The sequence below is a fragment of the Neofelis nebulosa genome, chromosome 6 (assembly GCF_028018385.1).
Source record: "Neofelis nebulosa isolate mNeoNeb1 chromosome 6, mNeoNeb1.pri, whole genome shotgun sequence".
Classification (NCBI taxonomy): Eukaryota; Metazoa; Chordata; class Mammalia; order Carnivora; family Felidae; genus Neofelis; species Neofelis nebulosa.
The window spans coordinates 133948690-133964051 of record NC_080787.1 but is presented as its reverse complement, the minus strand read 5'-3'; the positions used below and the strand labels follow the sequence as shown (position 1 = coordinate 133964051).

General features: G+C 37.9%; 1 protein-coding gene across 6 annotated transcripts in view; it reads right to left on the bottom strand.

The window, feature by feature from the left end:
- UTRN (utrophin) overlaps positions 1-15362 on the bottom strand; it is a 514842-nt gene that overhangs the window by 313212 nt on the left and 186268 nt on the right. For all 6 annotated transcript variants that reach the window (XM_058736181.1, XM_058736184.1, XM_058736182.1 and 3 more), the window contains exons 28-33: positions 14741-14890; positions 13294-13455; positions 12729-12857; positions 11863-12036; positions 10006-10161; positions 2739-2909 (exon numbers count right to left, since the gene is read on the bottom strand). In XM_058736181.1, coding sequence (XP_058592164.1) covers positions 2739-2909; positions 10006-10161; positions 11863-12036; positions 12729-12857; positions 13294-13455; positions 14741-14890 — 942 coding nt within the window. The remainder of the gene's footprint in view (positions 1-2738; positions 2910-10005; positions 10162-11862; positions 12037-12728; positions 12858-13293; positions 13456-14740; positions 14891-15362) is intronic.

The following is a 15362-nucleotide window of genomic DNA, read 5'->3' as shown; positions in this document are numbered from 1 at the left end:
AATTTCAGATTAATAATTCTAAAATTTATATAAGTATATAAAAAAAAAACGAAGCATAAAGACAGGGAATCCATTAGCTACATGTTGAAATATATCATGAAACCATATAGTTAAAAAGCTGAAGAACAATTCAGAGGGTCAGATCAGTGAAGCAAAGCAACAGGCAAAGAAAAAAGAATTTAGCATGTCAAATCAGTGGGGAAATGATAATTAATAAATAGTGCTGAGATACATGGTTAACTCTTCAGAAAAAAAGGTTAGAACCTTACCTCATGATATATACCAAAATAAATTCCACTGGATTAAAACATTAAAGGTAAAAGATGAAACTATAAAAGAGCTAGAAGAAAATATAAGTGAATAGTTATACAACCTTGGAGTAGAGAATAGTGTTGGCTTTTATAAGCACTAAAAGCAGAAACAATGAAGAAAAATATGAATTTATTCCTTAAAAAATACATAATACAGTGGTTTAAAAAAAACATACAGAACAGAAAGGAAAGCGCAATGGCAAAAAAATAATAATAATAATAAATGAAAAATAAAAAAGATTAAGAAAAGTGGAACAATATACAACACACTAAGTATTTATAATTGCAATAGGTCAAGAGCTCTAAATGAAAAGACCAAAATGGTCAAAACTACAAAAAGGCAATTTTTTAAAAAGAGCTATAAATGGCCTCTAACCTTTGGAAAATGTAGTAAATAACTAAAACATGATATTTGCCTGCCGTTAAGCAAGTAGGAATTCTCACTCACAGCTGGTGGGTACATTTCTGAAGGGCAATTTCATAGTATGTATTAGAATTTTAAATCGATATATCCCTTGGCCAATATTTTTAAGGCTAAGAATTTTTCCTCAAGAAAGAATTATAAATGTATGCTATGATTAAGCTTCACAGCATTTTTTACAATAGTGAAAATTGGCACTAATTTATGGAAATAAATGGGAATGGGACAATAAAAAGTACGCAATAAAATACCATGCCTGTCCAATGTGTGATACAAAAATACTTGCAAGTAGAATATTAAAGATAAAGGTTTTTCGAAACAAGGTCAAAAAACATTAGACACAATATAATTATTTGTAAATGTTTGTGGCCATGCATGTTTGTATGTATGTGCCTATAAAAAACTAAAATGAAAGCAGTATATTCTTGGATTATAAATTATTTTTGCTTCTGTCTTCTTATTTTAAAGTTTATTTATTTATTTTGAGAGAGAGAGTGATAGAGCGAGAGAGAGTGGGGGTGGGGCAGGGAGAGAGGGACAGAGAGAGAATCTCAAGCAGGCTCTGCACTGTCAGTGCAGAACCCCACTGGGGACTCTGTCCCAAGGACTGTGAGATCATGACCTGAGCCGAAATCAAGAGTCAAGACGTTTAACTGACTGAGCCACCCAGGAGCCCTGCTTCTATCTTTTTAAATTACACTATGCATGTGTCATTCAATTAGCCTATAGGACTTCAATTATTAATAAGAAAGTAATGGCAGGGTGCCTGGGTAGCTCAGTTGGTTGAGTGTCTGACTTGATTTTGTCCCAGGTCATGATCTCAGGTTTCATGGGTTTGAGCCCCACGCATTGGGCTCCACACTGACAATCCTAAGAAGCCTGCTTAGGATTCTGTCTCTCTCCTTCTTTCTCTGGCCTTCCCACACTCTCGTGTGCACTCACTCTCTCAAATAAATAAATTTTTAAAAACATAAGAAAATAACAGCTTTCAAAATGTACAAAGAAGATAATATTTCCTTGAAAAACTTAAATTTAGCAGGGGCGCCTGGGTGGCTCAGTCAGTTAAGCGTCTGACTTCCGCTCAGGTCACGATCTCATGGTTTCTGAGTTCAAGCCCCACATCGGGTTCTGTGCTGACAGCACCCTTGTCACCTCACACAGCCCACGCAGAACTATACTTTTCTTGAGCAATTCTACTGCCTCGTATCTGGACTTGCTTTCAAGGGTCCTCTCCACGAAGTATTCAAATTAAGAAGCAGCTGTATCACCCAGGACCTTCTCTTCACTTCCCACAAGCAAACACCTGTAGATGTCAAAACTGATACCTGTGACTTGAAATAAATTTCTTTCACCGTATCGAACATTTATACTCAGCATGTATCTCTAGTATACATGCTTCTTGGGAAATAAATTTAGGAAAAGAGAATGCATTGGTTAAAAATAAAACTACTTTGTGTTCTATTCAATTCTTTGTCTACCTCAAAAGGGAGAATTGGCAAATCTACTCTCTAATCTCTGTGATTTCAAAATTACTACAGAGCTACAGAAAACTCTTAGATCTTTTATTGGTTTTCTTTTTTTTTAATTCTGTTCCTATGCTCTTTATATCAGGTAGTTTGCAGCAGGAAGATTTGTTGCTGGCACAAAAGTTACTATAGAGAATTAATAAATAAATTCAGCACAATTCTTTGTGAAAAATGAATACTCAAAAAGTGTCACCAATTTTGAAGGCAATGATTGTTTTCAAGTACCACATAAGCTCAATGACTATAAAGGCCTTACTGATGAGCCATGAGTTTAATGCTTTTGGAATCAAAGTAGGAATATCTTCTTAAAATTGTTGTTTTTAATGTTCTTTTCTTCTTTCTTAACACACAGAGGTGGAAAAATAATGGAAAACAAGAAAAGGCTACGTTTAATATGAAATGGAGATAAATGACATCCTGAACAAAATGCCACAGGTGACCCTGGCATAATACTGGCAGGTAACCTGAACTACAACTTACTTTAGCCCAGGAGATTTCTATATCCAAGTCGCCAAGCAAACCTTCTGAAGTGGATTTCTGTACCAACTCAGCTTCAGTGACAGAGAGCCATTCAGAAAGAGAAGCAGCCTCTTTCTTCATTTTCCGGGCCAACTGTGATGCTCTTTCCAGTTCCTGTTTTCCCTCTGTCACCTGAAAAGGGGAGGGATTGAGAGAGAGAGAGAGCGAGAGCAAGAGAGAGAGAAATAAACATGATATGAGTGAATCCAAGTAATAACTAAAGATCCAAACTCTACTCATACTTAAACCCCAAGACATACATAACCCATCTCTCTCGCACCTAGAATCACTCCATTCTTACATCTCCACAGGAGGACAATATACTATAGAAGTTAAATGTCAGGCAATCTTGGCCTTTCATCTTAGCTCTTCCCACTTCCTTTCTAAGTGACCTTGGCAGAGGCAAAGCCCTCAAAAGTTGTCAACAGAGTATTAAATGACAAAGGACTTGGCCCAGTCCTTGTAACAAAGTTAAGGAATCAGTAAATGTATCTTTTATTATTTTAAACAGAAGATGCCTTACAGTCCTCTCAAAGAAGTCTGTTTAAAAACACACACAGGACTCCTAGGTGGCTCAGTTTGTTAAGCATCTGACTCTGGATTTCAGCTTAGGTCATATCTTACAGTTTGTGAGATTGAGCCCTGCATCCGGCTCTATGCTGACAGTGCAGAGCCTGTTTGGGATTCTCTCTCTCTCCCTCTCTCTCTGCCCCTCTTACACACTCATGATCTCTCTCTCTCTCAAAATAAATAAACTTTAAAACACACACACACACACACACACACACACATATATATATATATATACTTTGGCCTAGAAATTTGAGGGGAGAATAGCATGATTTTCATAATTATGTTTTGTAATTAACTATTTAACTTAAAATATAATAAATAACTATGCAACATAAACCTCTATTATTAAATTGTTTTTGTGGTTGACAGAAAGCAAAATCAACTGAACTAACATTTACCAGGCTCTTTTTTTAATGTTTATTTTGAGAGAGACAGAGAGAAAAAGGAGAGGGAATCCCAAGCCACCTACACCTTGTCAGCACAGAGCCCAACACAGGGCTCAGTCTTATGAACCATGAGATCATGACCTGAGCCAAAATCAAGTCGGTCACTTAACCAACCCAGGCGCTCCTACCAGGCTCTTAACATAGCTCCCGTGTTACACTGGAGAATATTATGCGTGCTATACAATAAAACCCACAACAGCCTCTGTGATGGGTCCTATCCCTCCTACTTTGCAGATCAGGGCAGTGAAGCTTTAAGGATGCTAAGGCCATGATCAGGGTGGCATGGCCATTGGTTGAGCCTGGTCTGACCCCTTACATTACATGATGGTACTCTCAAAGTATCACTCATAATCTAAAGCTGAGATAACATTTTTAAGGGCATCACAACACAATACATAAGTAAAAATGTGTTCTTTTTATGTGCACATATGTAGATGCAATTTGCAAGAGTAGTAAAGAGATGTCATGTATGAGATGAAATTTTCTTGAATGACATAAAGACTGAATTTTCTTAATAAGTAACACGGAATTACATTTCTTTTTTCTGGTCCCCTAGGTTCATTTTTACTCTTTCATACCTCAAGGATTGATCATTATTAAATTCCTTCTTAAGAGTGAAATATTTTTTCCTACAGAGTTTAATTAAAATTCATGACTTTAAATTAATAGCCCCTCAATGCAGACTTTAGGAGACAAATACATGATTTATATTAAAAGATATTAGGTATTCAAAGGATCTTATCTGACTTTGACATGCCCAGGCAGCTATACAATCATCATAAAACTTAATGCTACCAAAGATTTGTATATTCCAAGAAGAAAATAATTTACAGTTCAGTTTATAACAATCTGCTCTTCCTAGTCTAATCAATACATTTTAAGACCTAGTGCATACTGAATTAAGCAGTTTCAAGTTGTAAAGCTTTTACCTATGCATTTATCCTTCTCCCTCTTACATATTCAACCATTCCCTCTCAATAGGATTATTCCCATCAGCTATGAAACATACTCAAGTCTCTCATGGTTTTTTAAAAAAAAAGCAAAACTCCCTTCCTTGGCTCCAACTCCCCTCAGATCATCCTCTCTCCTATCTTTCCCTCACCAGTCCTCAAAACCATTTTCTTACCTCCCTCACATTTCTTACCTCCTCCCATTCTGGCTTCTGTTCCTATCACTTCATAGAAAAGGCCTCTGCTAAGCTCAATAATGACTCCAAGGGCAACAGATCTAAATGGACATTTTTAAATGGACATCATATTTAATGTTCAAGAATTCAAAACCAGTGCCTACGCTCATTCTCAAAATACCCTCTGTCCCTGGCTTTCCTGTCCCAGAACTCTCCTGGTGTTACCACTTCTTGCTACTGACTGTAGTTTCATAGATGCATATTTCGTTTGTACCATGTGATCATCTTAAGTGAAATGATTACCATAATCAAGCTAATTAATGCATCCATCATCTCCAATAGTTACCTTTTTTTGTAGTGAAAACACGGAACATCTACTCTTTTAGCAGATTTCAAGTATACAATTGTGGAAAACAGTATGGTGGTTCTCCAAAACATTAAAAATAAAACTACCATATGATCCAGTGATCCTACTTTGGTGTATATATCCACAGGAAACAAAAATCAGTATTTTGAAGAGGTATCTGCGCCCCCATCACCCACCCTCCCCTCTCTCCCACTCCCTATCAACCCTCAGTTTATTCTCAGTTTTTAAGAGTCTCTTATGCTTTGGCTCTCTCTTTTTTTTTTCTTTCCCCTCCCCCATGGTCTTCTGTTAAGTTTCTCAGGATCCACATAAGAGTGAAAACATATGGTATCTGTCTTTCTCTGTATGACTTATTTCACTTAACATAACACTCTCCAGTTCCATCCACGTGGCTACAGAAGGCCATATTTCATTCTTTCTCATTGCCACGTAGTATTCCATTGTGTATATAAACCACAACTTCTTTATCCATTCATCAGTTGATGGACATTTAGGCTCTTTCCATAATTTGGCTACTGTTGAGAGTGCTGCTACAAACATTGGGGTACAAGTGCCCCTATGCATCAGCACTCCTGTATCCCAGGGTAAATTCCTAGCAGTGCTACTGCTAGGGTAGATCTATTTTTAATTTTTTGAGGAACCTCCACAATGTTTTCCAGAGCAGCTGCACCAGTTTGCATTCCCACCAACAGTGCAAGAGGGTTCCCGTTTCTCCACATCCTCTCCAGCATCTATAGTCCCCTGATTTGTTCATTTTGGCCACTCTGACTGGCATGAGGTGATATCTGAGTGTGGTTTTGATTTGTATTTCCCTGATGAGGAGCGACGTTGAGCATCTTTTCATGTGCCTATTGGCCATCTGGATGTCTTCTTTAGACAAGTGTCTATTCATGTTTTCTGCCATTTCTTCACTGGATTATTTGTTTTTCAGGTGTGGAGTTAGGTGAGTTCTTTATAGATTTTGGATACTAGCCCTTTGTCTGATATGTCATTTGCAAATATCTTTTCCCATTCTGCTGGTTGCCTTTTAGTTTTGACTGTTTCCTTTGCAGTTGCCTTGGCAATTCTAAATAGTGTGACTGTCAACATGAGGGTGCAGATATCTCTTCAATGTAGTCTTTTTGTTTCTGTCGGATATACACCTAGAAGTGGAATTACCAGATCATTGGGTAGTTCCATTTTTAATTTTTTGAGGAATCTGCATACTGCCTTCAACAGTGGTTGCACCAATTTACATTCCCACCAGTGGTGCACAAGGGTTCTCTTTTCTCCACATTCTCTTGGGAATTATCTCTTTTTGACACTATTCATCTAACAGGTGTAGGGTCATATCTCACTGTGGCTTTGATTTGCATTTCCTTGATGATTAGTCATGTTTGAGCACTTTTTCATGTACTTCTTGATCCACTGTATGTCTTCTTTGGAACAATGCCTATTCAGGCCCTCTGCCCATTTTTCATTGGATTATTTGCTTTTTTGCTATTGAGCTGTATGAATTCTTTATATTTTTTTATTTATTTTTTTTTTTTTAATTTTTTTTTTCAACGTTTTTTATTTTTTTTATTTTTGGGACAGAGAGAGACAGAGCATGAACGGGGGAGGGGCAGAGAGAGAGGGAGACACAGAATCGGAAACAGGCTCCAGGCTCTGAGCCATCAGCCCAGAGCCCGACGCGGGGCTCGAACTCACGGACCGCGAGATCGTGACCTGGCTGAAGTCGGACGCTCAACCGACTGCGCCACCCAGGCGCCCCTATATTTTTTTATATTAACCCATTATCATATATATGACTTGCAAACATTTTTTTTTTCCCCATTCTGTAGGCTGGCTTTTCATTTCACTGATGGTTTCTTTTGCTGTGCAGGAGCTCTTTGGTTTAATGTAGTCCCACTCAATCACTTCTCGGCCTTTTGGCTAAGATCAAGTGTGCTGTAATCCCACTCATTTATTTTTTATTTTGTGGCTCATATAGGCTTTTCTTTCACACTATATCCTGTCCCTAGACAATCTCATCACTGAAAACTTTAATTACCATCTCTATGCAGATGACTCATAAAATTCCTAGCGTCAGCCCAGATATATTCCCCAGACTTGAATAACTTTGTGAGTGTCTGATATATTTAATTCATTCTCACAAAGGCACTTAAAATGTGAACATGCCCAATACATGCTTATAATTCTTCCGTGTTTCTGCCTTTCCTTCCAGAGCCTCCTCCCAATTATGGCACCATGATCTCCCATGTAACCAAGCTAGAAACCTAGGGGTCATCCTTTATCTCCCTCTCCCCTCTACTCCCACATCTAATCCATCACCAAGTCCTACTCATTTCACTTCTTAAATATGTCTGAGTCAGTCCTCCCCTGCCATCTCCACTGCTCCACCCTAGTTCACGCCACTGTTTCTCAGTAAGAGCGCGACAATGACTTCCTAACTGCTCTCTTCACATCCATCCCTGCCTTTATCCAATTCATCCACCAAACCGCAGTAAGTGACCTTTTACAACGTTTATTTATTTTTGGGACAGAGAGAGACAGAGCATGAACGGGGGAGGGGCAGAGAGAGAGGGAGACACAGAATCGGAAACAGGCTCCAGGCTCCGAGCCGTCAGCCCAGAGCCCGACGCGGGGCTCGAACTCACGGACCGCGAGATCGTGACCTGGCTGAAGTCGGACGCTCAACCGACTGCACCACCCAGGCGCCCCAGTAAGTGACCTTTTAAAAGCAAATATACGAGCTTGCTCTTGAGATTCAAACCTTTATCACAACTCTAAGACACTAGTGTGCTCGTCTCGCCCCTCACTCCAGCACCACGTTCCCTATCCTTGCTGTCTCTGCATTAGCCACACAAATGTACCATCTGCCTCCTGCCACAGGGCCTTTATACATACCGTTCCATCAACCTAGAGGACTCCTCCGCTGCTTTCAGGAGGCTATTGCTACTCATCCTTCAGATCTCGGCTTATGCACCACTTCTTCAAGGAAGCTTTCGTAACTCCAGACCGGGCCAAATTGCTAATTACCTGTACTCTTCAAACACCATACACATTCCTTCATAACACTTCAGACTGCTAATGTGGCATTACTTTGTATGACTACTTGTTTAATGTTTTCTTCCTTCACTACCCTAAGTTCTAGCAGACAAAGATGATTTATGTTTTTGCTCACCACTGTATCACTACTGCCTCTGTGATACCTGACACACAGTAAAGTCTCAACCGTGTTGAATGAGAAAATGACTTAACTCTAAAACCATGGTCACAGCTAGAGAATTAATATTAAAACCAGCAACACCACCACTGCCATCCATAAAATGCCTAGTTGATGAATAAATACAATAATATTTGATTAAAAAAAAAACTTCAGGTGTTTAATAACAGAAAGAAGCTCTACACTATGTGCTCCAGATGTGCAGTGTGTCAAAATGATACAAACATATCACATCAGCAATTTTATCTTGCAGAAGTGAAGTCAAAGTTGTCCAGGAAACATATGCACTGCTCATTCTTACTGATCTGAAAATGATAACAAAGTTTCAGCTAGTGTTCTCGGGGCTGATGTAGAAACTTAGGTAATATTTAATAATCCAAGAAGGACCTCAAATATTATCTAACCCAGCTTTCCAACATTGCCAATAAAGTTTCACTTAAACATGGTGGTCATTGTTTGTTTTGTTCTGTTTTGTTTTGTTTTCCTAACTTCAGGGCAGAGTTCTCAATAAGAGAAGACATTAAACCTGCTAAATATAGTTACTCAAAATAAATGACCAAAAATTCCCCCACAGATTCACTAAGATGCCCAAATTATAGGTGTTTCTTGAAAGGATTTTAGATCCTGCTAGATTAATGTGAATTTCCTGTCACTTACTATTTACCACAGTCTTGATGTTTTAATATTTCTCAGTAGACTATTCAATTCAGAAATCCAACGAACAGTAACTTCAGTTTATAAAGGGGCTATTATTATTGGTAGAGTTCTTGTAGAATAACTTATGAAACGTGACTACCATTGAAAATATAAAAGGGGCGCCTGAGTGGCTCAGTTGGTTATGCATCTGACTCTTGGTTTCAGTTCAGGTTATGATCTCATGGTTCATGAGTTCGAGCCCCACATCGGGCTCAGCACTGATGGTGTGGAGCTTGTTTGGTATTCTCTCTCTCCCCCTCTCTCTCTCCCTCTGTGCCCCTCCCCTTCTCATGCTCTCTCTCTCAAAATAAACAAACAAATAAATAAATAATCTTAAAACAAAACAACAAAAAAAGAAAATCTAAAAATGAGTCTGGATTAAATATTAAAAGCAAATTTCTATACAATCATTCATCATTGTAATGTTTATTAACATACAGATTTAATGAAATATAATAAAAAATACTGGAATAATTGAAAACACTGTTATTGGGGTGCCTGGGTGGCTCAATTGGTTAAGCATCCGACTTGGGCTCAGGTCATGATCTCACAGTCTGTGAGTTCAAGCCCCGTGTCAGGCTCTGTGCTGATGGCTTCAGATTCTATGTCTCCCTCTCTCTGTCGTCTCTGCCTCTCTCTCTCTTTCCCCCACCCCCTCAAAAATTAATAAACATTAAAAAATCAAAAAAAAAAAAAAAAAAAAGAAAACACTATTATTAGTGCTATAAAATTCAAACATGCATTCCCCTAAGAGTAAAATTTTAAAATACATAAATGAGAGCGAAACAGGCTAGCACTGCAGCTGCCCTTACCTGGGCACCCAGGTCATTGTAGAGAATCTTCAGCGAAGTCAACTGCTCATCCATCCCCTTGGGGTTGTCAGTTTGTTGCTTCTGGACAATGTGCCTTCCTGTTTTGATTACAGTCTCCACTTCAAGCTTGACTTCACTCAAAGTTTTATAGAGTTTCTTTAAAAGAGAGCAAGGCACATTTTACACACTGTGGTGAAAAGTTGCTAATTGGAAACATTTCAAAACACAGCTTCCACAGATTGACAGCTACAAAGTAACTATGGAGATCAAAGGGCTTTATCTGCCTCAGATTTGGTTCAAAGGAGGAGAGAAATGAAATCAAGGTTGTATTATCTTTTTAAAATCAGATAAGAAAATAAACTAATAGAGATTATACTTATTTAAAAAACGTCAAACGTGTGTTTTCTAGGTTCATGAAAGTACTGAATAATAAAAACATTTTTCCTGCATAAAATGGAAAAACATTAAGACTAAAACATGAATGTCTATCATTTCTTAAATTACATTTTTAAAAATCATAAATGCTCTTACTAGAATGAAGCTAACACTGGCCATATTTCTGGCTGTTGACATTTGGAAGTATTAACATTAACTTTTTTTCTTAAAATTCTCTGAAGTACCAGTCTACCACAATAAGCATGCATTACTTATAGGATGAAAAGATGTATAAAAATTCAATATAGCAAGAGGTATGTAACTTTAAGAAACTGGAGTGATGTAGGTCAAATTCAGAGGCCTCCTCATCCTAGTCACTTAAGACTAAAAACTTTTACCTGGGCAAGTTCTCTTGTTTTTGTCACTCATGATCTTGACCTGAAACATCTCACATGGCATTGTCACATAGTAACAGACCAGTGGACTGAGTTACATAAGGTCAAGGGCAAGGCTTGCTCTTTTGCTCTCTGTATCTCATTAAATAAATAAATGCTTACATGTATACTCACAACAGACACACACCTGTACTTATACACACACACACACACACACACACACTTATCCTATTTGTTCATCCTTCCACACATTTCAGTTTTCGAGTATGCAAACCTGCAGTGTGCAATACACATGGAGAAAGCAATTTTGAAACGCACAAACTCCCCCAGACTTTTGTCTTAACCGGGGTCATCTTAAGCCTCCTCATGACTCTCCTGAGGAGAAGACTAATTCTAAGATTGTATACACTTAGCCACATTATTTTTAAATTTCTATTCAACTGAGTTATAAAGTTCTAGACTAAAATAGTAATAACGCCTTATAAATAATTTCTTGTCTTACATCTTAGGCTTAAACGTCAATTTAAAATTCTACTTTCCTAGAGAATGGTTTTTTTATGTTATAATATTCCTGACATCCATTCTCAGTATAATTTTGTCTTTCATATTTTAGGCTTAAACTTTGTAAGTTAAAATTTAAAGTTTGACTTTCCTTAAAAATGATTTTCTTTTACATTGTAATATTCCTAACATCTATTCTAAGTACGGTTCTTCTAGCTGACTCAAATTTATCCTTTAGAATTTAGCTTATTAGTCACATTCTGCCAAAACCTTCCCTAACTTCATACTCTGATTAAGATGTGTTTCCCTTGTTTTTTAAATCATGTTATATGCATGTCTATTCTAGCTTATCTTGTTATATTGTAATAATTGATTTTACTTTCTCCTACCTGTCTGTCTTATCTCTTTTAATTTCTTTGAAGGACAGGACCACACTTCTTATTTTTAACCTGTTTTTCACCATCACTCTGTATTCTTAGCTCAATATAGACTAGCAATTATTAATAAACCATGTATGTAAGCACTAGGTGAAGCCATAAGAGCAGCTGGAAAACCCAGTGGACACATTATCCACCGATGACCTCACCATACACTTGTCCAGATGGTTCTGTATGACATCAGGATCCACATCCTTCACATCCAGAACATGAAGCTCTGCTTTCACACAATCCAGGATACGCTTGCAATCAAGCATGCGCTGTTCAAAGTTAGCAGGCTTCTGGAAAAGCTGGAACTTTGTAGACACCTCTCGAAGTTTCCTCTGTTTGCATAAATGGACATAATAAGCAATTCGCAACAGAACGGCAATCTGTCTCAGCAGACGGTATTAGCACAACACATACTGCTGAAAAGCTGTAGGAAAAAGCAGCAAGACAAACATTCCTTAAAGGAACTGAGTGAGGCTTCCCAATCACCTGAGTGAACTCCACAGCCCACTGTCCCGAATTACTTGACAGTGTAGAGGCTGAAGATACAATAAAAGGCGAAGCTGGCCTCGCTGGAATGAAAGCTTCACAAATTTTCTCACCTGTTTGAAAACTGTAGTTCAGGAGCCTAAAACTCAGAGTGCCCTTGACCACAAGCTCAGAGTCCAGGTCAATCTCACCTCCATCACTAATGGACTCTCAGCAGTGCTCCATCGCGGGCTCCCAGCCAGCCCAGTGCACCAGCCACACCAGAACCGACAGAGGCTTGTGTTCATGGAAAAATCTATACAAAGGTAACTTCTAAATCTAGCTTGCTCTCTCTTCTCAACTCAACTATAAAATCAGATTCAATATTTTGTTTCTGCTGCCCTTCCGGGGATACAATGCACCTCCAATACGTCACTCCCATGCCACTGTTTACGTCATAAACAAAGAAGACCAAGGGCATCCAAGTAATCAGCTCTTTCCAATTTTTCTTTATGCCCAACACATCAAAAAGTGGAGGGAAGCTGCCTGCCCTCTTCACCTGGAGTACATCCATCTGACTTCCTCCCCTGGCGTTCCTGCCTTCTGGGGATGTCGGAGGCTGGGAACGTGCATTTTTTCTCAACTCCTCCAGAGTTAACTCATGGGCCGAGATCTCTGCTTGGATTTTCTACAAAGAGATTAGAAAGGGGAGAATGTCTTTTTTTTTTTATTAAAAGTCCCATAGAGTCACACAGTACATAAGAATATGCTGACCCCTATATAGGCTTTAGTAAGTTTAATAGTAACACAGGCCCCCTGAATTGCAGGACTACCGTGGGGGAACACACTAAGGTCTTCGCATTTGTCACTTCTAGTGTTCACCACTTATTTATAAAGAAGGAATTTTCCAACTTCATAACTATAATTTTACAATGATGATCGTGTGCCAGGGTCTCACACAGAGACCAAAAGAACTCCAGAACCCAATCCTGCTCCGTGAGGAAGGTCAGCCTCTCTCACTGACTCGGTCTGGAACGGCAAGGGGGGCCAGTTCTCTCGCAGGTGAGGAGACAGTTACACATGCCTTTTTTATGACTCAAAAGCCCTCAAATCCACAGCAGTACCTGAGCTTCCTGAGGAACCTGGAAGGCATCTATCCTGTCAGTCAAGTACGTTGTGAGCTGTTGGTCCAGCTCCCCTAAGCTCTCTTGCAAGACCTGAAGCATGTGGTCAGTTTCCCGCAGGACCTGGAGTTGCTTTTCCAAGGAAATCTGCTTGCTCTCTGCCTACATAGGGGAAAAATTGAATCATTAGTCACTCAGCACAAAGATAAAGAGCTGAATATAAGGAAACCCTTATGTTCTGGCCACCAAGAATAGAAAGAGGCTATGAAAGCCCTAGTGTAAAACTCTGGCCTACATTTTAAATAAATAATAACTAGCAATGATAACGGTGAAAAGATTCTTCTAGTAACTGATCCATCTTACAGTGAATTATTAATTTTTACTTCTTTCTATATACAATGATAAAGTATAAAAATGCTCTTGAGGGCACTAGGCTAAGTGAAATGAGTCAGAGAAAAACAAATAGCATGCGATCCCACTCATATGTGGAATCTAAAACAAACAAAACACCAGCGCGTAGATACGAGAACAGATTGGTAGTGCTAAGAGCGTAGATCTTAAAAGTTCTCATCACAAAAAAAAAAAAAATTGGGACTATGTAAGATGAGGGATGTTAGCTAAACTTATTGTGGTGATTATGTCACAATGTATATAAATATCAAATCATTATGTTGTGCACCAGAAAGTAATATAATGTTATATTTCAATTATACCTCAATAAAAAAAGAAAGAAAGTAAAGATATCCCACATAACACATTAAACAGAGAACAAAAATGTCACTTATTACAAATTTAGGGCATTTTTAGGAATCCTCAATAAGCCTACCAATAACAGTATAAAATAGAGCAAGAATGTCTATCAGTAGAATGAATATATAAATCTCTTTTTGTCCAAAGTGTCAAGTTCTACAGATTTACATATATGTTGAACCACTGTCTACTGCACTTTTGGAGTAAGCTTGATGCTATTCATAACCTAAGCATCAATCATTATTATTTAGCATGTGTTCAAAAGCATGTAATATCCATCCAAACCTCCTAAAAAGAAACAATCTCTTTTCTCTACTTACCGATATGAACATGGATGTTGTGATACATTCAGGATAGGTGTCTAAGGGATTAGGGCATTTTATAATAGCAAATTATGTCAAACGTGGATGGTCCTAATATTTACTAGTATAATATGAATTATAATACTTATGGCTATAACATGATCCTTAAAGGAAATTAAATAGTCCGTAAGTAGAAACAATCTCAAAGACAGATTTTTTAATCGTCAAGTTCTGCTTCCCTTGAAGTATTAGGTCTACTCTTCGCCACTTGGCATTTCAAAGCCATAAACACATCTATTAATGTTGGTTATCAACTCTTCCTCTTGGTATAAGTTCTTGAGGTGAGCTCTATATCATAACACCTAATCAACACCCCTGCGTGTCCCAATTCTTACCAAGTGACTCAGTTCTTCGTATCGACTATTAAAAGCCTCCAGTTTCTCGCTGATTATATCATCAAGAATCCCTCCATCAATCAGAGTCTGGCCAAGTTCTCGAATCTGAGTGCGATTATCTGCTGGATGGCGCAAAACAGATTCCAGAGACTAGACGGGAGAAGAAAAAATACATGCATTTACTGAGGCAAAATATACCAAGGATCTTAAAATGTCTACTTTTTTAAACAAGTAATTTCATTCTCTAGAAATCTATGTAAGGAGCAAGATTAAAAATGAGGCAGATGATTAATAAATATCCATCATGGTATTAATAAATATGTAAAGTTGAAAACTCAGTATGAATGATGATCCATGTTACTATAATTGCATAAAAATAATTTCAGTAATTATTAATTACATGGGTAAAAGTTCATGGTGTGATGCAAAGTTTAAAAGCAGAAGATAATACCATACAAGCAAAATTATCTCAAATTGTTATTGATTATATTACTAAAGCAGGTACTCATTTTTCTACAACATACACAGAAAGCTAGATGCTATTTTATGTACCCACTTTATATACATAAATCTAATTAGTTATATGGGCTAAATATCATTCCCATATTACAATGGGAAAACT